General features: G+C 45.5%; 2 protein-coding genes across 4 annotated transcripts in view; one reads left to right on the top strand and one right to left on the bottom strand.

Moving 5' to 3' along the window:
- The window catches only part of LOC114655292 (uncharacterized), a 78,292-nt gene extending 61,274 nt beyond the window's left edge, over nucleotides 1-17,018 (top strand). The window contains exons 14-21 of the mRNA XM_051930460.1: nucleotides 214-349; nucleotides 452-549; nucleotides 682-718; nucleotides 2,276-2,347; nucleotides 15,268-15,353; nucleotides 15,433-15,574; nucleotides 15,669-16,164; nucleotides 16,302-17,018. Coding sequence (XP_051786420.1) covers nucleotides 214-349; nucleotides 452-549; nucleotides 682-718; nucleotides 2,276-2,347; nucleotides 15,268-15,353; nucleotides 15,433-15,574; nucleotides 15,669-16,164; nucleotides 16,302-16,485 — 1,251 coding nt within the window. The 3' untranslated portion in view covers nucleotides 16,486-17,018. The remainder of the gene's footprint in view (nucleotides 1-213; nucleotides 350-451; nucleotides 550-681; nucleotides 719-2,275; nucleotides 2,348-15,267; nucleotides 15,354-15,432; nucleotides 15,575-15,668; nucleotides 16,165-16,301) is intronic.
- Nucleotides 17,019-21,101: 4,083 nt separating this feature from the next.
- Nucleotides 21,102-25,780, bottom strand: part of casp8 (caspase 8, apoptosis-related cysteine peptidase) — a 36,027-nt gene continuing 31,348 nt past the window's right edge. For all 3 annotated transcript variants that reach the window (XM_051930655.1, XM_028806175.2, XM_051930656.1), the window contains one exon: nucleotides 21,102-21,681. In XM_051930655.1, coding sequence (XP_051786615.1) covers nucleotides 21,552-21,681 — 130 coding nt within the window. In that variant the 3' untranslated portion in view covers nucleotides 21,102-21,551. The remainder of the gene's footprint in view (nucleotides 21,682-25,780) is intronic.

Raw genomic sequence — 25,780 nt, 5'->3', positions numbered from 1 at the left:
TTTATCCACTTGGTCAGCCACTGCTTTTCTCTTTCTTTGGCCACACTGCTTTCTTATGCTACAGTCTTGCATTATTCAGCAACCAAAGGCCTCCGTGCTCCTCATCCCGTGTGAAGGTAAGATTCGGAAGCCTGTGCTGCCTGTTGGTCTGCCAGCAGATGTCCAGGTGCAGGCCTGTGTGCCGCTCATCTCTCTCATTCTCTTTTATTTTAGACTGTTCTTAAACTTTTTCAAATGATGGAAAAGGAAGATGTTTTAGACCAGGAGAACCTGTGCATTCTTCAGGATGTGCTGAAGCGTATAAACAAGAACTTGTGGAAAAAAGTGGAAACATTTCGGCAAGAGATGGGTGAGCATGTTGGGCTTCTCTCTGTGTGCTCTGACTAACAGATGTGGTCACCAACTCTTGTCTGTGCACTGTGGTTTTCTACTAATGTGTTGTGTTTTTCAGTCTGCTGCTCACAGGAGACCCAGGACCCAAGTCTGGAATCATGGGTACACGATCAAAATAGAAGTGAGCTCTCCCAGCAGGAGCACCCACCTCACCAGGTACTGGGCAGCGGGACTGGCTGGAAGCGAACTTCTCTAGAAGACCTTTATCCTGGGTCCCAGTTCAAGGGTGGGTTGTTTGCATTTGAATAATGGCTGCACAGCTCAGACTCTTTTCTTATCCCCTTTCAGGAGGTGTCCTTGGATCAGCAAAGCTCGCAGTCACTTGGTAGGTGGTGGTTTTATTTTATTTTATTTTTTTAAATTGTGTTACGGTGTTAGGACCCTTTTGTACTTTTTGATCCAATGTGTTTATTGAACATTCACTGTTTCCACTTATATAACAGGATCCTGACTCGCTTGTTTGCATTTGCGTATTTGTCAGTAAAGTTGACGTGTGCCAGACCACCCACCCATCCATCCATCCATTTTCCAACCCGCTGAATCCAAACAGTGGGTCACGGGGGTCTGCTGGAGCCTATCCCAGCCAACACAGGGTGCGAGGCAGGGTGCCAACCCACCGCAGGACACACACACACACCAAGCACACAACAGGGCCAATTTAGGATTGCCAATCCACCTAACCTGCATGTCTTTGGACTGTGGGAGGAAACCCATGCTGACACGGTTCTGTTCAATAAGGGCGCGCACAAAAAGGTGACTTTCAAAAGGGCGACCTCAATTGGGCGCGGAGAATAAATGCGCGCGCAAATAAATTGCCTTAATCTAATTTTCTGTAATTTTGAAAACAACGAAATATAGAGAGCTTTAGAAATAGTTCATTAGAAGTTCATGCATTAATTAATTGGATGTGTTAATATTCTTGCTTTCACCTTTTTATACGTTCAATCATTGCCTTTATCTAATAAATTTTCTGTAATAATTTTGTTGCGTTTGCCTTTATTCCATCCATCCATCCATTGTCTCCCGCTTATCCGAGGTCGGGTCGCGGAGGCAGCAGCTTGAGCAGAGATGCCCAGACTTCCCTCTCTCCAGCCACTTCTTCTAGCTCTTCCGGGAGAATCCCAAGGCATTCCCAGGCCAGTCGAGAGACATAGTCCCTCCAACGTGTCCTGGGTCTTCCCCGGGGCCTCCTCCCGGTTAGACGTGCCCGGAACATCTCACCAGGGAGGCGTCCAGGAGGCATCCTGATCAGATGCCCGAGCCACCTCATCTGACTCCTCTCGATGCGGAGGAGCAGCGGCTCTACTCTGAGCTCCTCCTGGATGACTGAGCTTCTCACCCTATCTTTAAGGGAAAGCCCAGACACCCTGCGGAGGAAACTCATTTCAGCCGCTTGTATTCGCGATCTCGTTCTTTCGGTCACTACCCATAGTTCATGACCATAGGTGAGGGTAGGAACATAGATCGACTGATAAATTGAGAGCTTCGCCTTGTGGCTCAGCTCCTTTATTCGCTGCGTCCAATTGACATCACCCTTTTGAAGCTTGCCTTTATTTACGCGCGTCTTTATTCGGCGCTCAATTGAGGTCGCCCTTTTGAAGATCGCTTTTATTTATGTGCGCTTTTATTCGCCGCGCCCAATTGAGGTCACCCTTTTGAAGGTTGCGTTTTTGTGCGCGCCCTTATTGACGGATACCTGCTGACACGGGAAGAACATGCAAACTCCACGCAGGGAGGACACAGGAAGCGAACCCAGCAGCGCTACCACTGCGCCACCGTGCCACCCGCCAGACCGCACATTTCTTCATTTTTCTTTTCTTTTTTTGTAATAGCTGGACAACACTGTAAATGTCTCTGAGCTGTTGTTGCTGATTCTTTGCAGAGTTCATTGATGTTCAGATGGTGAGACTCGCCCTGAATGTTGGCGCTGGAGTCCTGGAGTCTACGCCCCCAGGTAAGTAAGAGCGAGGTTAGGAGGTCATGATTTAGTGCTGAAACCTCCCACTGCCAGCGCTCCTGTTGTGCACTTTAGCATTCAGATGCCACTTCCTGTCTCTTTAGACCGTGCAGTGGGTACTGCAGCACGTGGTTGCTTTTTTCTGAAGAATTGCACAGAGATGCTGATTGTTGTCATTGGTTTTAATCCATCCGTGTAGGTTGTTTGTTTCTGTGTTTTTAATTTCTACTTAAAAATTAAGGAATGTGGGTGCTACAAAAACACACTTGTGGGGACCAGAAGAGGGGCGACTTCAGTCAGTAGCCGTAAGCAGTAGGGCTGCTGTTGCGATTAAAAATTGCGTTGCACAAATCAAATTTGTAATTGAAATGAAGTGCATATTAATTACAATTTGACGTATTTCCTTTAAGCATATTGTCACGCTTGGGTCACGAAGTTGCACAGGAGCGCTCAAAGAGACAGAAAATATTCCAGAACAAACACAAAGTCTCTTTGAGGAGCGAACCGACCGCACGCACGAGGGACAACTGTCGAACCGGCCACCTCCTGGTCAAAAGAACACAAAATCTTCTTCCTCAAAGGGGTGCTGCGGCTTCGGAGCCCCGACCGGAGCAGAGGGAGTCTGGGGGAAGAGAGACAAGGCAGTGAGACACAAGGACAGCCACGGGGTGGTCTTTTAAATGTTCAAAGCCCCTTGCACGGCACAGCGGTGAGCAGCAGGCTAGCAGCTGATTGTGCCAAGAGGAGGGGTTTTGGAGGAGCAGCAGCAACCCGTTCACAATATTAATATTTGTCTATAAAGCAGAAATAACTCACTGGTGATTACTTTCAAATACATACAGTGTTACTAACTATTAGCCTAGGCATGTTCAGTTATTTATTGAACTGCTTTGTGTAACAAACATCCAGCCATTTGCTTTCTGCTGCTTTTTCGGGTCGTGGTAGCAGCAGCAGTCTTAACAAAGATGCCCAAAGGTCTCTTTACCCTGCCACCTCCTCCATCTTCTTGAGGGGATACCGAGACATTCCCAGGCCAGCTAGGAATGAACATCTCTCTAATGTGTCCTGCGTCTGCCCCGAGGCCTCCACCTGTTTGGACATATAGGTAACCCAGTCCTCAGGGAGGCATTCTGATTGGATGCCCGAACCACCTCAGCTTGGCTCCTTTCAGTGCAGAGGAGAAGCGGCTCAACTTTGAGCTCCTCCCAGATGTCTACACTCCTATAAGGCTGAGCCCAGACAGCCTGCGATGGAAGCTCATTTCTGCCATTTGGTGTTTGTTTGCGCTGTACTTCTTTCAGTCACTACTCAAAGCTCATGGCCATAGGTAAGGATGTAGATCAACTGGGAAATGAAGAGCTTTTCTACTCACTCTTTACTATGACCAACCAGTGCAAACATCTGCTTCACTACGGATGCTGCTTCAATCTGCCAGTCAATCTCCTGCTCACTTCTTCCCCCACTTGAGAAGAAGATCCTGAGATACTTAAACTCCTTCATTTGAGGCAGCACCTCATTCCCATCCTGAAGAGGGCACTCCACCCCTTGCTGGCAGCAGTCCATGACCTCGGTCTTGGTGGTGCTGATCCTTACATTGCCACTTCACACTTCCAGTGCCAGGGCCACATTAACTGTAAAGAGCAGACCTGCGGACCTGAGGTCACCACACTGGATACCCTCCACTCCTGGGCTGTGCCTAGAAATTGAGAAACGTCACAATGCTAACTGGTCTGGCACTTTGATTGGTTTGGTCTTTAAAATGATATGAAGTTAAAAATAAGACGTTGATTGAATGATTTTTTTTTTTCTTTCTATTTAAGCCATTTGCTTAAGCAGACCAGGGGCCTCACGTATAAACGGTGTGTACGAACAGAAATGTTGCGTACAAACGTTTCCATGCTCAAATCGTTATGTATAAAACCTAAACTTGGCGTAAAGCCACGCACATTTCCATGGTACCTCATACCTTGGCGTACGCAATTTCTCCGCTCGGTTTTGCAGACTGGCGGCACCCAGCGTCAAAGCAGTGCTACTGTTCCTGTGTGATCACCCTTCCTTTATTAGCTCCACATTCCTGACGCGGCTTTATAAATACACTGAAATTAACTGCATATTGTTTATTAGTGTAACGCATCTGATTGTAATTAACCTGTAGCAATATAATGGTCCAGGGAATAGCCATAGTATTCATAATACCATAACTGCTTTAGCGTTGTTACGCTCACTGCATCATCTTCTTCTTTCAGCTGCTCCCGTTAAGGGTTGTAACAGCAGATCGTCTTTTTCCATATTACTCTCACTGCACCACTCGGAGTATTTATATCACTGTATCTGAGTGTGAATCACAGCAGCAGCTGATGGGAAAGAGAATTATCGGTATACAGCATGAAGCAGACGCTGCCTGAGCCACGGCAAAACGCTTTAGAGACTTCCCAGTACGGAGTTCGCGGTTTAGAAAAAGTTTCATCCCAAGAACTCTAAACGCACTCAATCAGTCCATCAAGTGCTCCTTGTAGAACTGTTTGTACTTATAAGAACAATCACCTCACTGTAAACTTGCACTACAGTTATAGTATTGCACAACCTGCGCCACTTTATAAAGCGCGTATTTACATATGATGACGATATCATTTTTAAGATGAAATGCAGCAAAGTATGTTGCTTATAGTATACAGATAAAACTTTAACTTCATTTAAATAATCTGTATTGTTAATAATTAAACATGTGAGGACACGGTGCTGCAGCACTAGCTAGTTCAGGGATTGTTCCTGCCTCGCGTTGTATTCTTGCGCTGACGCGACACTGGAAAGATAGACAGATTGAATAATTAAACATTTACTACAAAGATATTTCAATGTTCCTTAAAAGTTTTGAAGAATCGGCGTTCTAAGCTTACAAATGGCTTAACGTCTATTACAGAGCTGATTGTGTGGCGATTGGGTATTTGGAGAAAGAAAAGTAAGGACAGGAATTGGAGGTTAGTACGTTTGAAAGAGACAGTACTTCTGTAATAAATTATTTCATCGAAGGTCGCGCATGGCGCAGCAAGCCTCTTGCGTGAGATATGAACAAGCACTGCGCCACCGTGTTCCCATGTTTAATAACATGCTTTCATTCCTATCATCATGAAAAAGATATCACGTATACATCTCAGTATTTTAATTATTCAGAGAGCTGTAATATCATGAATGTAATGGATTGTGTGTCCTGTCGGAGAAAGAGAAAGAACAGAAGCACGTAGTGATTCACACACACAGAGCACATAGAAGATCAAACACAGAACAAAGCATTTAACGTCCTACTTTAGTTAAAATGGGATTTGAGAAACTAGTACATTAAACGATTTTAAGATGAAGTTTATGATGTTCTACTTTAATAGCAAAATAAACTATGTGATTAAAGTGGAAATTTCGAGATTAAAGTTGACATTTCATGCTTTTTCCCCACTGTGTGCCTATTTTTTTTTGTCTGTACCCTAATAAGCTTTCATATGACACTCTGACGGTGGGCTACGACTCGCCTTTTCACGCCGACTTTGATATGCGATTTCTTTTTTATTTCGGGCACTGTGCGACTTTGTGAACTTGAGCTTTCGATTTTCTCCGACACTCTGTCACTCAATCAACTTCCTTTTGTTGTTTTATACCACTGTTTAAACCAACAAATAGTACGTTTTTCCTTTGCCTCCACTTGGTATTCGCTAAAATTCTTATATTTCCCTCCGTGCTTTTCCCATTGTCTTTTCTCAGAATGGTATTTATATTGATTTGCATATTCAAAGAGGTGTAATTCTGGGAGGAGTTGGGGCGGGACAGAAGGCGCGTGCACGTGCGTTACTTTTCACGCTGATCGGGATTTATGTAGTGGAAGAACGTGAAAGTTTGCGTACGTACAGATTCCTGCATCTGGATTTTTCTGTGCGTACGCACATTCCCGCTTTTGTGCTTACGCCATGTTATAGTGTGAGTTCTACGCACAGCGTTATACATGAGGCCCCTGATTATTTGGGCATGTAAACCCTTAACCGGGTTTACATTTAAGGATTTTGTATTCTGCGCGAGTCCTCTGCACCCCATCAGACAAGTGCTCAGATTGTTGCATTATTCCTTCTCCTGACTGAAATAATCTCTCTGTATTTCAGAAAGCGCTAAATTTATGTGGATGAGCTGAACATACAGTGCTGGACTCAGCAGCACAATCTCAAGAGCCATGTTGGGGATAAAGTATTAAAAGGAATGGGCACTATGAGGTCTGATTTACTTTGTAACAATTGGGCCCGCCACGCTGACATGGGACGATCGTTACTGCTAACCTGTCCTACTTTGTGGCAGATGATAAAAAGGATAGGCCAATATCACTTCTTGGATCGAGGCCTTGTTGTGGCAGAAGGGCTTGCGCGGTATAGTGATTCTCGGAGCTATGTTGTCTGGTGCTACATGCTCCTGGTAGGGCTACACAAGGCAAACAGGTCTGAGGTGAAGATCCAGACTAACTCGATCCTGAGACCCCATATGGAGTTAAATCGAGGATCTGTGTTTCCCTTGCCCGGGAAAGGGTACCCGGGGCCCCACCCTGGAGCCAGGCCTGGTGGAGGGGCTCACTGGCAAGCGCCTGGTGGCTGAACCTTTGACCACAGGGCCCAGCCAGGCTCAGCCCAAAGGAGCAACATTGTTCCGCTCTCTTGTGGGGGCCCACCACCTGCAAGAGAGGCCATAGGGGTCGGGTGCAATGTGATATGGGTGGTAGCTGAAGGCTAGAACTCTGGCGTTCTGACCCTTGGTTGCCGAAACTGGCTATGCAATATACATCATAACAAAATTAGACAGTGCATAAATGTGGGCACCCCAACAGACATATGACATCAATACTTAGTTGAGCCTCCTTTTGGCCCCTAGACGCTGTCCTCCTATAGCCTTTGATGAGTGTCTGGATTCTGGATGAAGGTATTTCTGACAATTCTTCATACAAAATCTCTCCAGTTCAGTTTAATTTGATGGACAGCCTGCTTCAAATCATCCCATAGATTTTCAATGATATTCAAGTCAGGGGACTGTGGCGGCCATTCCAGAACATTGTACTTCTCCCTCTGCATGAATGCCTTTGTAGATTTCCAACTGTGTTTTGGGTCATTGTCTTCTTGGAATATCCAACCCCTTCATAAGTAACTTCAACTTTGTGACTGATGCTTGAACATTATCCTGAAGAATTTGTTGATATTGGGTTGAATTCATCTGACCCTTGACTTTAACAAGGGCCCCAGTCCCTGAATTAGCCACACAGCCCCACAGCCTGATGGAACACCCAACCACTTTTGACAGTAGGTAGCAGGTGTTTTTCTTGGAATGCGGTGTTCTTCTTCCGCCATGCAAAGCGCTTTTTGTTCTGACCAAATAACTCCATTTGTGTCTCATCAGTCCAAAGCACTTTGTTTCCAAATGAATCTGGCTTGTCTAAATGAGCATTGGCATACAACAAGCGACTCTGTTTGTGGCGTGAGTGCAGAAAGGGCTTCTTTCTCATCACCCTGCCATACAGATGCGCTGAATTGTAGAACGATGTACAGATACACCATCTGCACCAAGATGTTCTTGCAGGTCTTTGGAGGTGATCTGTGGTTGTCTGTCACCATTCTCACAATCCTGCTCATATGACGCTCCTGTATTTTTCTTGGCCTACCAGACCTGCTGGGTTTAACAGCAACTGTGCCTGTGGCCTTCCATTTCCTGATTCCATTCCTTACAGTTACAGAAACTGACAGTTTAAACCTCTGAGATGGCTTTTTGTAGCCTTCCCCTAAACCAGGAGACTCAACAATCTTTGTTTTCAGATCTTTGGAGAGTTGCTTTGAGGATCCCATGCTGTCACTCTTCAGAGGAGAGTCAAAGGGAAGGAAGCACAACTTGTAATTGACCACCTTAAATACCTTTATATCTTATGATGGGACACACCTGTCTATGAAGTTCAAGGCTTAACGAGCTCATCAACCAACCAAGCAATCAGCATTGAGCAGTGACAGTGACATTCAAATCAGCACAATGACAAGGGGACCCACATTTGTGCACGGCCAGTTTTTCACATTTGATTTCATTTCATACAACTAAATACTGCGTCACTAAAAATCTTTGTTCGGAAAACACCGCAGTACTCCTAGGAAATGAAAGACATACCACTGATATCTTTAGTGTTGAAAGGAGAGTCGATTGTTATGCAGGCTGAGAGGGGTCACAAACCTTTTCATATGACTTTATTGTGAAAGACGCCCAGACACAGACAGATAGACACTGAGAAAGCCAAATCCAAAACACATGCTATTTATTTTGACAGCACAACACAGCCACAATGCACTTCGCTCACAGTCCTTTTCTTTTCCTTTTCTTTCCTTCTGCCACCTCCACTTCTATCTCACAAGCTCTGTCCACTACCACCCGACTCCGGCTCGCTTGCTGGGTCTCCACCAGTCCTTTATATAGTCCTTGACCTGGAAGTGCTTCTGTCCATGTGACTTTGAAGTACTTCTGGGCTATGTAAACAGTAGGGACTGCCCAGTCTCCTGGCGGCACCCACGGTACCCAGCAGGGCTGTGTTTCTGAACTCCAAGTATGGTAGTGCCCTGTGGGCATCCGGGACACTGCTGCAGTCCAGAGAAGCCGCCATCTATAGTCCTGGGGGAGGCAGTGACCCTGATAAGCTGCCTTCCCCATCCTTCCTTTACTGGGGCGTCCCGGCTGGAGTAAACTGCCGGCCTTCCCTTACATATGTATTTATGTGGAAGAGAAGGTCTGTGATATGGTTTGCATATTTGCAGCTGGAGATCCACAAAGGGAGAAAAATGAATCACATGTCATACAGTAGTTTTTATTCCTGAGCTTTCAGTCCCTACCAGGGGCCTTCATCAGAGGATAACACTTAGACTTACAAGAATCAAAGGCAATATACAGCACAATTAGGTGGGGGTGGGGGGGCACAGGTCATAACGTTTTATTTATTATGAACATGTTCTGATTAAGTTTGCATATGCTGGGTTTATGTCCAAATGTCTGTTAATGGCATTTTAGTTTGATAGCCAAGGTTCAGCCAGTTCTCTGGCACTTTTAGTACTGGCCTTGATTCTTACTTGTATGTTGTCCCAGTTAAATGCGTGTCCTGTTGAATTTGTGTGCGTATAGATCTGTGATCGTGACTCCTTCCTTCTAACGGTGTTTTGATGTTCCTGTATACGTGTGGCGATTCTTTTTGATGTTTGTCTTCTGTATACCGCTGAGGAAGAACTGCATGGAATTCTATAAACTGCGTTTCGTGTTTCTGCTGTCGATTTCTTGTTTTTTAGCATTGAAAAGGACCGAGAGCAGATTGTTCACAGGTGTGTGTGCTATTCTGATGCCTGATTTGGACAGGATGCGTGCTGCGCCTTCGTGATCATTTTGACCCCACGGGGTGAGATCTTGCGTGGAGCCCCAGATCGAGGGAGATTATCAGTGGTCTTGTATGTCTTCCATTTTCTAATAATTGCTCCCACAGTTGATTTCTTCACACCAAGCTGCTTACCTATTGCAGATTCAGTCTTCCCAGCCTGGTGCAGGTCTACAATTTTGTTTCTGGTGTCCTTTGACAGCTCTTTGGTCTTGGCCATAGTGGAGTTTGGAGTGTGACTGTTTGAGGTTGTGGACAGGTGTCTTTTATATTGATAACGAGTTCAAACAGGTGCCATTAATACAGGTGACGAGTGGAGGACAGAGGAGCCTCTTACAGAAGAAGTTACAGGTCTGGGAGAGCCAGAAGTCTTGCTTGTTTGTAGGTGACCAAATACTTATTTTCCACCATAATTTACAAATAAATTCTTTAAAAATCAGACAATGTGATTTTCTTGATTTTTTTTTCTCATTTTGTCTCTCATAGTTGAGGTATACCTATGATGAAAATTACAGGCCTCTCTCATCTTTTTAAGTGGGGAGAACTTGCACAATTGGTGGCTGACTAAATACTTTTTTGCCCCACTGTGTGTCTGTCTATCTATCTACAGACCATCCAGAAAGTATTCCCAGCGCTTCATCACTTTTTCCACATTTTATGTTACAGCCTTATTCCAAAATGGATTCAATTCATTTTTTTCCTCAGAATTCTACACACAACACCCCATAATGACAACGTGAAAAAAGTTTACTTGAGGTTTTTGCAAATTTATTAAAAATAAAAAAAACTGAGAAATCCCATGTCCATAAGTATTCACAGCCTTTGCTCAATACTTTGTCGATGCCCCTTTGGCAGCAATTCCAGCCTCAAGTCTTGTTGAATATGATGCCACAAGCTTGGCACACCTATCCTTGGCCAGTTTGGCACATTCCTCTTTGCAGCACCTCTCAAGCTCCATCAGGTGGGATGGGAAGCGTCGGTGCACAGCCATTTTAAGATCTCTCCAGAGATGTTCAATCAGATTCAAGTCTGGGCTCTGCTGGGCCACTCAAGGACATTCACAGAGTTGTCCTGAAGCCACTCCTTTGATATCTTGGCTGTGTGCTTAGGGTCGTTGTCCTGCTGAAAGATGAACTGTCGCCCCGGTCTGAGGTCAAGAGCGCTCTGGAGCAGGTTTTCATCCAGGATGTCTCTGTACATTGCTGCAGTCATCTTTCCCTTTATCCTGACTGGTCTCCCAGTCCTCATCCCCACAGTATGATGCTGCCACCACCATGCTTCACTGTAGCGATGGTATTGGCCTGGTGATGAGCGGTGCCTGGTTTCCTCCAATTGTGACGCCTGGCATTCACACCAAAGAGTTCAATCTTTGTCTCATCAGACCAGAGAATTTTCTTTCTCATGGTCTGAGAGTCCTTCAGGTGCCTTTTGGCAAACTCCAGGCGGGCTGCCATGTGCCTTTTACTAAGGAGTGGCTTCTGTCTGGCCACTCTACCATACAGGCCTGATTGGTGGATTGCTGCAGAGATGGTTGTCCTTCTGGAAGGTTCTCCTCTCTTCACAGAGGACCTCTGGAGCTCTGACAGAGTGACCATCGGGTTCTTGGTCACCTCCCTGACTAAGGCCCTTCTCCCCCGATCGCTCAGTTTAGATGGCCGGCCAGCTCTACGAAGAGTCCTGGTGGTTTTGAACTTCTTCCACTTACGGATGATGGAGGCCACTGTGCTCATTGGGACCTTCAAAGCAGCAAAATGTTTCTGTAACCTTCCCCAGATTTGTGCCTCGAGACAATCCTGTCTCGGAGGTCTACAGACAATTCCTTTGACTTCATGCTTGGTTTGTGCTCTGACGTGAACTGTCAACTGTGGGACCTTCTATAGACAGGTGTGTGCCTTTCCAAATCAGGTCCAGTCAACTGAATTTACCACAGGTGGACTCCAATGAAGCTGCAGAAACATCTCATGGATGATCAGGGGAAACAGGATGCACCTGAGCTCAATTGTGAGCTTCACGGCAAAGGCTGTGAATACTTATGGACATGCGAGTTTTTTTATTTTTAATAAATTTGCAAAAACCTCAAGTAAACTTTTTTCATGTTGTCATTATGGGGTGTTGTGTGTAGAATTCTGAGGAAAAAAATGAATTTAATCCATTTTGGAATAAGGCTGTAACATAACAAAATGTGGAAAAAGTGATGAAGCGCTGGGAATACTTTCAGGATGCACTGTATGTGTATGTATATGTGTGTATTTATATGTATTTACCCCCCAGTTCCCCTTCCAGAGCTCACATGTAAGTCCACAGTTCCAGCCCCTGTGAGGCGCAGGTGAGATGAAGACTATTATTGGATGCTGACTCCTAGCAGTGAGAAATCTTCACGTTAAAAGCTACAGAGTCAGTCTGCGCCGTGATAAAGAACAGTAAGGTCTTTGAGAAGCTTGCCTCAGTCTGTGGGGAAATAGCAGATCACCCAGTTCACAAGTCAGAAAGAATCACCGACTTCCACCTACCCGTCAGGACTTTAGCGGCTCCAGGACTTCGTCTCCTGGCCCAGGCAGACGCTGATCTGCCTTTTTCAATCCCCCCCTCCTCTTCTTGGCCGTCCTCTCTCCCATTAAACACTGCACTTTATTACAAATTGCTCCCCGAAATCAAAAAAAAAAAGGAAACCGGATGTCCCACCTCAGGGGCCCGGCTGTCAATCTCCGTCTGTAAGTAGAGTCCCCACAGAACCAGACTGACCGCTCAAGACACTGTACTTTTATTTATGTGGCAGCGGTACAACTTTTTAAAGTAACAAGTAACCTAATGTAATATTTATTGTATTTAAGGAAAATACTTGTGTTGTTGTTATCCTATCAGGACTGGGTGTAAGGCGAGGAGCCCACGTGTCGGTATGTTGGTCTTTGACAGGACTCGGTCACACAGCCAGACATGAAAGAGCGCACAGTGCAGTCCACTAACAGAAACAGATAAACTGAACTTTATTTGTCCCCTAAGCTACATCATTAAACATAAATGAATACATAAATAATTAAGTAAATAGACACACTTTGGTCTGAACACACAACTAGTACATAAGTTTGGGGGGGAATAGTGAGAAAGCTTCTGTAAAAAGGCCACATAAAGTGTCGTTGTCATTAATTTTGCTGGGTGTTACACTGCAGATTTAGCCCTGCGCTGATCACGGACTCCTCAGTATTTAGAATTGATTTTCTTTTTGTCCGCTTGTAGCACTTTTCCATCTTTACACGCAGCTTTGACCAAACACCTTGAATCAAGTTGCTCAGAGTGCATTGTTTAGTTCCCTCCACTTGATGGCAGCAAAGACCACAGCTGAAGTCCCGTACATCTCCGCCATTCATTTTCCTTCCAGTACAGCATCCCGTCGGTGGTCCCTCTCGTTTGCTGCCAGGTGCTGTGTATTTGGTAATGACTTGCATCCCACCCTGTGAGGGACTGGCACCCCATCCAGGGTTTGTAATCCTGCCTTGTGCCCTTATGCTAGATGGCACAGGCTCTGGCACCCACCCCATGACCCTGCTCAGGACTAAGTGGGTCAGAATATGACGACTGGCTGACTTGCATTCTGCGCTGCCAGATGAGGATTTGAAGCCGTTAGACGGAAGAGACGTCTACGTGCAGTACAGTAACCCCCGTTATTCACAGAAACCTGGTTTTAGAAATGTCCTGGACCCCCTAATTCCCGTTAGAGAAACCTGTGAGAGACCAGGTTAGCACATGAAGATTATTTTCTGCAAGTCACCCGGTTAGATAGATAGACAGATAGATACTTTGAGAATTTCCCCTTGGGATTAATATACTCCAGCAGCAGCATACTGATAATAACAATATTAAATTAAAGATTGATAACAATGCAGGTATACAGACAGACAGTAACTTTGTATAATGTTAACGTTTACCCCCCCTGGTGGAATTGAAGAATCGCATAGTGTGGTGGAGGACCGATCTCCTCAGTCTGTCAGTGGAGCAGGACGGTGACAGCAGTCTGTCTCTGAAGCTGCTCCTCTGTCTGGAGATGATCCTGTTTAGTGGATGCAGTGGATTCTCCATGATTGACAGGAGTCTGCTCAGCGCCCGTCGCTCTGCCACAGATGTTAAACTGTCCAGCTCCATGCCAACAATAGAGCCTGCCTTCCTCACCAGTTTGTCCAGGCGTGAGGCGTCCTTCTTCTTTATGCTGCCTCCCCAGCACACCACCGAGTAGAAGAGGGCGCTCGCCACAACTGTTTGATAGAACATCTACAGCATCTTATTGCAGATGTTGAAGGACACCAGCCTTCTAATGAAGTGTAGTCGGCTCTGTCCTTTCTTGCACAGAGCATCAGTATTGGCAGTCCAGTCTAATTTATCATCCAGCTGCACTCCCAGGTATTTATAGGTCTGCACCCTCTGCACACAGTCACCTCTGATGATCATGGGGTCCATGAGGGGCCTGGGCCTCCTAAAATCCACCACCAGCGCCTTGGTTTTGCTGGTGTTCAGGTGTAGGTGGTTTGAGTCGCACCATTTAACAAAGTCCTTGATTAGGTTCCTATACTCCTCCTCCTGCCCACTCCTGATGCAGCCCACCATAGCAGTGTCGTCAGTGAACTTTTGCACGTGGCAGGACTCCGAGTTATATTGGAAGTCCGATGGCTGAACAGGACCAGAGAAAGTCCAGTCCCCTGCGGTGCTCCTGTGTTGCTGACCACAATGTCAGACCTGCAGTTCCCAAGACGCACATACTGAGGTCTGTCTGTAAGATAGTCCATGATCCATGGCAACAGGTATGAATCTACTCCCATCTCTGTCAGCTTGTCCCTGAGGAGCAGAGGTTATGTGGCCATGTAAACATTTAACTGAGTTACAGTTCAGAAATTCGTAGCCTGTATGTGTCTTTGCTCCACGCGCACTTTCAGCAGCCACAGGTAATAAAAACGGTGGAGTTGTCCACAAAGATCAATTTCCAGAAGTAAACGCTCGCCGATCACGTTATGTTTGATTTGATGTTCTTTATTAATCCCTGAAGGCCTTTTCTCATAGCCTTTGCTTGTCCTGCTCTCGATCCTTCAGATGCTGATGAGCTGAGCGTACAGGTGAAGCTCAGCAGCACAATCTGGTTTTTGGGTTCATGGCGGCTGATTTTATGTATTTATTTATTTGTTTTTAGTGCATGTTTATGACCGCCGTGTGATTTGCATATGTAAATGCAGTTCTCTGCCTTGTCCGCTCCTCGCGGTTTTGTGTGTGCGTGTAAACGGCGAGGGTCCTGCTGAAAAACGGCCTCCGCAGCACAACATGTGGCAGTGGGCTTGGCGTTGCACGCGGTTGCCCCCTTTGCTCGTTTTTGTTAGTCGAATCTGTTATCCTGAAAACATTTGAACCTCCCAACAGCTCTGAAGTTTTTTCCGGGTGCCCCGAGTGCCCGTTGATGAGCTCCGTCAGTGTCGTCGGTTCCTGTTGCTTCAGTTTTCCTTCTTTTCTTCATTTTTTTAACCTGCAGGTGACGTGGATGGTAGAAGCCCACAGCCGTCGTCTCTGGATGGCCCCATCTGCTGCGCGCATGCATCGATCGCCACCCACACACAGGTAGGCGGCCTGTTTCCCATGATCCTTTGGGGGGGGGAGTCTGCTTTTTCGGCCTTCGTAACGCCATTTCTTGGCCTAGCAGCCTCTGGAAGTGTACGACATGAACCGGCCCAGCAGAGGATTCTGTCTCATCTTCAACAATGGAAACTTTGCAGAGTCGCGCTCAGAGGGGACAGACAAGGAGCCGCTGAGTGACCGGGCAGGCACAGACGTGGATGCTGGTAACGCTCTTCTTCAGTCGTTCTGGTTTGAGCTCCTCCTGACAATAAGGGGTGTAGTCTGTGGTTTTGCTTTAGCTTGTTGTTCTTGTTGCAGACCACCTGGAGGCGGTGTTCCAATGGCTGGGTTTCGACACCATCCGCCGGGACAACTTTTCACAGGCACAAATCCAGCAAACATTAGAGGAGTACAGGGACAAGGACCACCGGGACCGGGACTGCTTCGTGTGTTGCATTCTCACCCACGGGACCACAGGGCGGGTGTTCGGTACGGACGGGAAGGCCTTGTCCATCAACAAGCTGACGACCCCCTTCTCAGGATTTAACTGTCCACTCCTGAGAGGTAAACCCAAGCTGTTCTTCATTCAGGCCTGCCAGGGCTCCAGGAAGCAGCATGGCGTCTCTCTGGAAGTGGACAGCTGCACCCTGGAAGATGAAGACGACGCTTCCATCCCAAAGGACATCATTCCTGAGGACTCGGACTTCCTCATCGGCATGTCCACAATGGATGGCTTTGTATCTTTCCGCCATCGTACCAATGGGACGTGGTACATCCAAGCCTTATGCAGGAGTCTGCAGTCGCTGGTGCCAAGGTAATCCCGTCATTGCAGCGGTTGTGCCACATGTCCCCAGTTGTAGTCGTGGAAGCTGAACCAGTGTGGCCAGTTGGCTTTGCTCGTGAGCCTCGAGTGTTCAAAAACCAATCATCCTGCTGTGCTTTGTGTTACAGGGGCGCCCATTTGTTGGACATCCTGACCAAAGTGAACAACGATGTGAGTCGGCACACCGACAAGACCGGTCGCAGGTGGCAGATTCCACAGCCAGTGTTTTCACTGCGGAAGCTTGTCGTTTTCCCAAATCCCGAGCGCCCACCTCCAGTGTTGGGGTCCTGTGTGATCAGTGAAGACGACTGAGTCCATCTGATGGCTCATCATGGAAATCTACTAACAATCTGATCCTGCCGTCCTTGATCTTGGGATGGAACGAGTGCCAGTGCCAGTCTCTCTCTTTAATGATCTCAGACTGGCGACTGGAGGAGCTGGGTGGCTGTGTAGCCAGTATGCTGCTGTGGGTACTGCAGGGTTCTGGACTCGCTTCGTGATGCTTTTTGGCGCGCATCATGGAGGCTTCGGGCACAATTCATGTGATGCCCCTTTGACTACCCGCCAAGTGGAGGGAAGCGTTTTTTGTTTTCATGTTCTCACTTGCTACACTACACCCTACAGAAACCAGTGTGACCCCTTGTGGCAACGAGAAGGAACTGTGTCACTCCTCAGCTACCTTTCCCAGAATGCATCCCTGAAAGTGTCACTCGGGGCTCAGGAGCTGGGAACTGCTGACTGGTCACATGTGCTGGTTTTTAAGGGGTTGTGTCAGGCAGGAGCAGGACTCTTGTCATGTGCAAAGATGAACATTTTATAGTAAAACTCTTTAACCTTTTTGTGAATTTGTTGTTTTGTTTCCCCCCCCCCCGCAAACGTGAAAAGTCCATCACAGGTGGGCAGACGGAGCAGTCAGTCGACCAGAGAACTTCACGTGAACATCTCCATCACGACAGCCCACTGGAGGGAGGACCTCGTGTGCCGTTAGGTTGCTGCCAAAGGTACGTGTGCCAGTGCCACACACTTTTTTTGTTCCAAGTGCTTTGTACTCGTGTGGTTTTTCTTTCACGCTGCCACCGCCAAAAGTGTGTCACCACATTCTGTTAAGGACAGGTGACGATGTGAGCGCGTGCGGTACGTTCAGCAAATGCACATTTTGTTAAGGTAGCGTCCCTGTGTGGCATTACTGCGAACATAATCGAGCAGAGGAGGAGGAGGAGGGCTTTGTTCTTCTAGCCAATGGGCACAGGCCTTGTGAGCCAGCCACGCGTGAGGTCCACCTCCTTCAGTGCCACCTCATTTACTGAGAAGGTCCAGATTCAGAAAAGGCAGAGATTGGACGTTGACCTTCTGTGCCCTATCAATGTAGTGAGGAAGTCACGCGGGCACATCCAGCTCCATTGGAAGCCAAATCAATTCAGGCCAATGAATTAATCAAAGATAAACGTCCCGTGACCGTCACTGTAATTAAGTACATGTAGTGTGACATGGGAGGGGTTGTGTCAGATCCGACTCCACCCCCTGGATCTTTGCTTTGGTTGTCTGGGCTTCCCCCCCCACTATGGGTTGCTTGCTACCGGAGATCAAATCAAATTTTGCCACATGCGGTCCACTATGACGTGAAATGCTGAGTTTCTAAACTTCAACAGTTTGCATTAAAAGACGATAAACGCTCGACTCTATCAGTGCACCGTCGCCCTCCCACATTTGTGAGTTTCAGGTGTTTCTGTGACCAGGTAACTACGAGTATTTCTGGGGATGACCAAGAGATTGCAGAAACTCACAGGCGACGCATTAAAGTATACAAAGAATACGGAAGATAATTCGTATCGCACAAGTTCAGTATAGAAATGTCCCGTAATACTTGTTAGCACGAGTGCTGCCTTCCGCCTTCACGGTTCCCTTAGTTGTTCGGCAGGTCCGGACGTCTCCCTCCAGTTCATTTGTTGCTCGCTTGCCGTCCGCTACCAAAAACCCACGTGGACCTCCAGCTGCCGTCCTTCTTGGCTCTCGCCTTTCTTCATCTCCTGATTGACTTTGAGTTTCCTTTCTTCAGATTTTTCTCCACTCTTACCGGACCCCCCCCACCACCGTGCACTCGCCAGGACACTAAACGTCAATCAGGTTATTAAGACGAGCAGCGGGCCCAGTTAACCATTAGAGTAAGATGGCACCTTTAGTACAGGGTGGTCCAGATCTAATTATGCCATTTTCATTACGCTATAACAAGTTTATTACATAGAGAATTCACAAAAAGCTCTTTTTGTTGCTGATAGATGGCAGCACCTGCCCTGCGTTCGTTTATTGCAAGATATTTTGAACAATTCTTCTGTCTTGTTGTTTTCCTGCATTGCATTAAAAGTTGCAGAGTTAGATTTGGACCACCCTATGCAAGCGACCGTACGACGCAGCGACCACCGTCTGCGGTGAAATACTGAAGTGGCTTTGTGTAAGGATGGGCGCCCACACCTCCAGTGCTCACTGTGATATTTCAGCTCTTACCTTAAACTGTCAAGTCAGCACCAACCAAACAGCCCCTCTGTCTGAAAGGAAATCCATTTTGATTCAGTTTAGAAACTGCTGCATCCTGCGTCTGGAATTTTACTTCACGTCCGCACACTGCTTAAGCCGACTCAAAACTTGTCATTTCTCCTGCTCTGAACAAAGGTGGGCATTAATGTGTGTGGCCATGGACTGGCATGCCACCTAAGGTTGGCTTCTTAAACAATGCCATGTGAAGTTGGTGTCATGCAGACTTGCCCTTACAGAGTGCGCCGCTCAGTCCCAGCCTTTTGGCCGTGACGCTGCATGAGAACACAGCCCACCATATGAACTAAACAAACGGGCTTGATGGAGCAGATGGTATCCTCATGTTCGTCAAATTTCTCACATAAAATATGTCACAATTTTCAAGTGCACACCATGGATTTATTGTTCACTCACTGAACGTCATGCAGCTTAAAAAAGACGGACCCTTCATGAAGCTGGTTGAAGTGGTCCTACCTGGAGGCCTGCACTTCTGGTTTAGCAACTTACTGCTTGACAGCCAAGTATACAGTTGTGCTTGAAAGTTTGTGAACCATTTAGAATTTTCTATATTTCTGTATAAATATGACCTAAAGCATCATCAGATGTTCACTCAAGTCCTAAAAGTAGATAAAGAGAAACCAGTTAAACAAATGAGACAAAAATATTATACTTATGTCATATTCGATCATTTTCCTTAATAAATAAATGACCATTTGTGAGTGGCAAAAGTATGTGAAGCTCTAGGATTAGTAGTTAGTTTGAAGGTGAAGTTCGACTCCGGTGTTTTCAATCAATGAGATGACAATCAGGTGTGAGTGGGCACCCTGAGTTTTGATCTATCAAAGTCTGCTCTTCACAACACACGTTTGTGGAAGTGTATCATGGCACGAACAATATCACATATTGGTGAGTGGCAAAAGTATGTGAAGCTTTGCTTTCAGTGTCTGCTGTGACCCCCCAATAACTGAACTAAACGTTTCCGGTGAGTGTTGATCAGCCCTGAATTTTCGCCCATTCCTCCGTACAGAACAGCTTCAACTCTGGGATGTTGGTGGGTTTCCTCACATTAACTGCTCACTTCAGGTGCTTCCACAACATTTCGATTGGATTAAGGTCAGGACTTTGACTTGGCCATTCCAAAACATTCACTTTGGTTAAAGAAGAATATTCTTTGGTAGAACGACTTGTGTGCTTAGGGTCGTTGTCTTACTGTGTGACCCACCTTCTCTTGAGATTCAGTTCATGGACAGATGTCCTGACATTTTCCTTTAGAATTCTCTGATTTAATTCACAATTCATTGTTCCTTCAATGAAAGCAAGCCATCCTGGCACAGATGCAGCAAAACAGGCCCAAACCATGATACTACCACCACCATGTTTCACAGATGGGATGATAAGGTTCTTATGCTGGAATGCAGTGTTCTCCTTTCTCCAAACAGAACGCTTTTCATTTAAACCAAAAAGTTCTATTTTGGTCTCCTCCATCCACTAAACATTCTTCCAATAGCCTTCTGGTTTGTCCACGTGATCTTCACCAAACTCCAGACGAGCAGCAATGTTTTTTTTTGGAGAGCAGTGGCTTTCTCCTTGCAACCCTGCCATGCACATCATTGTTTTTGAGTGTTCTCCTGATGGTGGACTCATGAACAAGAACATTAGCCAATGTGAGAGAGGCCTTCAGTTGCTTAGAAGTTACCCCGGGGTCCTTTGTGACCTCGCCGACTATTACACGCCTTGCTCTTGGAGTGATCTTTGTTGGTCGACCACTCCTGGGGAGGGTAACGATGGTCTTGAATTTCCTCCATTTCTACACAATCTGTCTGACTGTGGATTGGTGGAGTCCAAACTCTTTACAGATGGTTTTGTAACCTTTTCCAGCCTGATGAGCATCAACAACTCTTTTTGTGAGGTCCTCAGAAATCTCCTTTGTTCGTGCCATGATACACTTCCACAGACATGTGTTGTGAAGAGCAGACTTTGATAGATCAAAACTCAGGGTGCCCACTCACACCTGATTGTCATCCCATTGATTGAAAACACCGGACTCGAATTTCACCTTCAAACTAACTGCTAATCCGAGAGCTTCACATACTTTTGCCACTCACCAATATGTGATATTCAATCATTTTCCTCAATAAGTAAATGACCACGTATAATATTTTTGTCTCATTTGTTTAACTGGTTTCTCTTTATCTACTTTTAGGACTTGAGTGAACATCTGATGATGTTTTAGGTCATATTTATACAGAAATATAGAAAATTCTAAAAGGTTCACAAACTTTCAAGCACAACTGGAGCGATGGTGCCCCTCTGATTTTCTTGAACCATTCCTCACTGTTAAAAGGGGGTGACACTGTGGACATTTACAGATGATGGCACAGAACAGGACAATTCCCACACACTTTACAAAAGAATTTTATTTAGAAACTGAATTGCAAAGGCTGTTAGTGGTTAGCTGGCAACAGATGTTGGGTTCCGACTCTCCATTAGCACCACACTTGAGGGGTGATCTGTGTGGTCAGAGGAGCCAGCGTGGCCAGCACTGGGCACAACACCTCAGAACACGTAAGAACAGTTAGTGCTGAACAGATCGATAACACTTAAAGAACAGCCACACAGCCCAGCAGGAACGAGACGCCTCCGACAGCAAACCCCTGGCCCAATGAACAAGTGCTACCTAACATCTAACAATGGCAGGCCTTCAAGTAAAAACAGAACAACACAAGAGGGCGCAGTGGAGCCCACGTCACAGGAGGTCTAATGGTGACCCTGAGTCCCTCCCCGTGATCAGTGAGCCGAGACCCTCGCGGCTTCACAGCTGACGTTCATCTCTCGTGTGAATGGCAGGTTCAGGCCACGGGGAACAGCAGCTTTTTGGTCAGAGTGTAGCGAGGCTCTGGCATCTGCCGTCCGTTCAGAAGGGTCTCCCTACTCACCTCTCGGTTCACACGGGTCAGGATACTCAGAATGTCTTCATTCCTGCAAAACAAAATGTGCGAGTGAGTGGTCTGGGAGAGAAGGGACCAGACACTGTAGTGGAAAACAACCGGCAGGAGGTCTGCCATCTTAAGAGATGAAAATACTTAAAAGAAGTCACTGAGCGAGGGAGGCAAACCCCCTTCTTCACCTCCGTGAATAACAAATTAAATAACAACGCGCAGATATGGCGAGGTGAAAAGCAAAAGAACTCCGGGGACAAGTTGTCAAGTGCATCAATGGAGCAGACCACAAACCAGCTTCAGTGATGAGAGGTGGGGAATCACAAAGCGACGCCATTGCTCCCCTTCATCGTTGTGGGGTTGATGTCCCTCATCCACCTCCTGCACCTTCACCCCACTCGAGACCTTTTTCCTTCCGATCTTCTTTTTCTTTATCCATCCACTTCTGCTTTGCCCTCCTGTCACTCTTTGGAGTTTTTGTGCTGCGATTCACACGTCTTCTCCTGCCTTCTGTTGCCCCCCAGTTTTAATTGATGTCGTCATCATCATCTTATTTTTTCATGCATTTCACGTCTGGAATAAACTGTACATTCAGACATTTTCATAGCAGCTTCTTCCAATGCTGGGGTCTAAAAAGTCAAACTTGACGTCACCTACGTCACCAATCTGGACCCAGAACAGAATTCCCACCATCTGCTGAGGCTAGAAAAGGGTTTGGAACTGGAGCTGCCATACAATGGAATGTTAGGAAGAAAGAAAAACACAAAACATTCGCCCTCTTGGAAAAAAAGAGAATTAAAAGGCAAAAATCTGAATTGGGTCTCCTTACTGGAACTCAGCTTAGTAAATCTGACACCGTCACTGTAGCTGAGGCCTCACATTCCTTCATAAATCAAGAGACACCAAGGCCTTGGGAGAATTCTGGGCAATAAACCGCCAAGGGTGGAATTTACATCATTCAGATACGGAAACAATTAAGAGTCCTGTAGGGTCGAGCCCACCAGGACCACATTCATTCTTCATTACTGAAACTGGCAATAAAGCTAACAGGAGGAGGAAATGACAAAATCTCCAAACATGTGTAACATGAGCCCTCCGCCCCTTTAAAGGGATACGACCACACGGTCGTCATCATCATCACCATCATCATCACATGATGATGGAGACACAGCAGGGATCTGCAACGCCGGTGCTGGAGGGCCGCAGTGACTGCAGGTTTTCATTCTCACCCTTTTCTTAATGAGTGACCTGTTTTTGCTGCTAATTCACTTCTATTTCACTCGTTCTTGAAGACTCAGACCCCTCAATTGTTTCTTTTTTCCTTTATTAGCAGCCAAACAATAATGAGATACAAAATGAGCCAAAACAACTGGTGTCCATCACACAATATCGGAAAATAAAGAAAGGTCTCAGGAATGTCGATCTGCTCAGGTGCACAAAACAGTTTGACAGAAAAGAGAAAATCAACAATTACAGAAATGTCTGCTAAAGCACCACGAGAGCAGCAACAAGACACAGAATTAAAGAACAAGTTTACTGTATACACTCGCGTATAAGGTGGGTCATGAAACCCAAAAAATCGATCATAAAATCAGACCCCGACTTGTACGCCCGTTCAAAAATCTAACACTTTTTTTTTTTTTTTTTACATCTTCTTGCCTCCTCTAATCTCGCTTCAGTTTCTCACACACATCGATTTTGTTGCAGCAGCAGCACAGTTCCCAATTTCTTTCGCTACTTCAACGACTTTTAATTTAAAACCAGCTTCATATTTTCTTCTGATTGAACGCTCCATTGTAGATAAGAGATGCTCTTATGATAAAGGTGTGTGAGGGGGTGAGATACAAAAAACACACAAAACGGTGCAAACGTCACTCCGGAATAGTTAAGGGTATCACCGTGTGGTCACAATAGAAAGAGACACAGAAAGGTTAGGAGCACCCGCTGATACAGTGCATTGGCACACCCACACAGAAAACAAAAGGCACCGTGCCCTGTGGTTACGTCTCGGTCGTTAGCATATCATAATCTCATGGTCCAATAGTGTGAGTTTTCCACATTCGACTTATACAACTGACCTTATAACATACCAGAAATTATACAGTAAAATCAAGTCCCAACTTATCTGTGGGAGAACTTAAACCTAGACACAAGACGACTATTTCATTTATGTTAGGTAGAATGGCCAGAGGGGACTGGGTGGTCTCGTGACCTCAGACCCCCTGCAGATTTTATTTTTTTCTCCAGCTTTCTGGAGGTTTTTTTTTTTGTTTTTTCTGTCCACCCTGGCCATCAGACCTTACTCTTATTCTATGCTAACGAATATTGTCTTATTTTAGTTTATGTTGTTATATTTTTATTTTATTTACTGTTTTTCATTATGTAAAGCACTTTGAGCTACTTTTTTGTATGAAAATGTGCTATAGAAATAAATATTATTATTAAATACGAGTAGATACGGTAATCAACGACTCGGTGCCTAATTAAGCAACTGGTTGGAGTTTGAGGCCCTGACTGTTGGTTGGTCTTCTGTTGGCTCCGTCACTTCACATTTCATCTATACTAATAAAAGGCAAAGCCCTCACTGACTGACTGACTGACTCATCACTAATTCTCCAACTTCCCGTGTAGGTGGAAGGCTGAAATTTGGCAGGCTCATTCCTTACAGCTTACTTACAAAAGTTAGGCAGGTTTCATTTCGAAATTCAAAGTGTAACGGTCATAACTGGAACCTCTTTTTTGTCCATATACAGTAATGGACTGCAGCTCACTGGCTGTGGGAGGCGGGGTTGCGTATCGCGTCATCACACCTCACACGTAATCATGTGAACTGACTGTGAAGGAGAAAGGACGGCGTTATATGGCATTCGTTTATAAAACAGCGGACAGGCTGTGTAAAGGCAGCTTCACAAAAAAACAGATCCTTAACAAATTCTTGTTGGTATATTTTCCCTCAATTTAAAAAGGTTTTCTTTTCTTCTTAATTAAAATTTAAAAGCAATACTTCACCGCTGCAAAGCCCCTCTGGCGCTGACGTTCGAGGTTCGATTCCCGTAAGGGAGTGCAGTGAGTGTGTACGCCTGATGAGCCAAGAATTAGGGAGAAACACGTGTCGCATACTCTTTGCATTATTTGACAGTAAACTATTTCAACCATTCTATGATCTGCTTCTCACAACTGAGGGCACCGTGGCGGATGTTAGCTGACTTGCTGGCCAACCACAAGTGTTACCTGGTAGGTAACCACCCATACAATCAGATTGTGATTCAGACTACGAATGCTGTGAATGTATATATAACATATGTGAATGTATGTATGTCTATATTTATATATACTGTATAAATTTATATATATATGTGCATATGTATATATATATATTATATATATATATATATATATATATATATGTAGATGTGTAAATTTGTATATGTATGTATATGTGGATGTGTATATATACGTATATGTATATATATGTTTACATAACCTCTTTAACACACTAGTTCTCCGCTGCGAAGCGCGGGTATTTTGCTAGTTTCTTTATAAAGGAGAAAAGAATCAATTCAGAGGAAAGATGAAGAAATTCTGGGGAACAAATGTTAAAAAAAAAACTAATTCAAATGAATTCAAAAGACGTTAATTAGCAGCAAAAACAGGTCACTAGTTAAGAAAAGGGTGAGAATGAAAACCTGCAGCCACCCAGGACTGGAGTTTGAAATAATAATGATAATAATTCTTTGCATTTATATAGCGCTTTTCTCACTACTCAAAGCGCTCAGCAATTACAGGTTAAGGGCCTCGCTCAAGGGTCCAACAGAGCAGAGTCCCTTTTGGCATTTAGGGGATTCGAACCGGCGACATTCCGATTGCCAGAGCAGATCCCGAGCCTCAGAGCCATGACTCCGGAGTACAGCAATGAAGCAGCAGCCACTACAATGGAGGCCTGGTGGCCCTCACCCAACGCTCCGCTTCCCTTAAAGGGTAAGCTCGCTACTTTTCAAGTCGAGAATATTTCATGGTGTAAATATTAATATGCCAATTGAAACTGTGTTTTAAAGAGAAGTGTGTTTTTAACAAATTAAAAATATATATATAGTGTCTGCTCTTCTAGTATACAATGGGACAGTAAGGTACACGAAGTC

Source organism: Erpetoichthys calabaricus, chromosome 8 (assembly GCF_900747795.2).
Source record: "Erpetoichthys calabaricus chromosome 8, fErpCal1.3, whole genome shotgun sequence".
Lineage (NCBI taxonomy): Eukaryota > Metazoa > Chordata > Cladistia > Polypteriformes > Polypteridae > Erpetoichthys > Erpetoichthys calabaricus.
The sequence above is the reverse complement of the archived record's forward strand: the minus strand, read 5'-3'. Positions and strand labels throughout refer to the sequence as shown.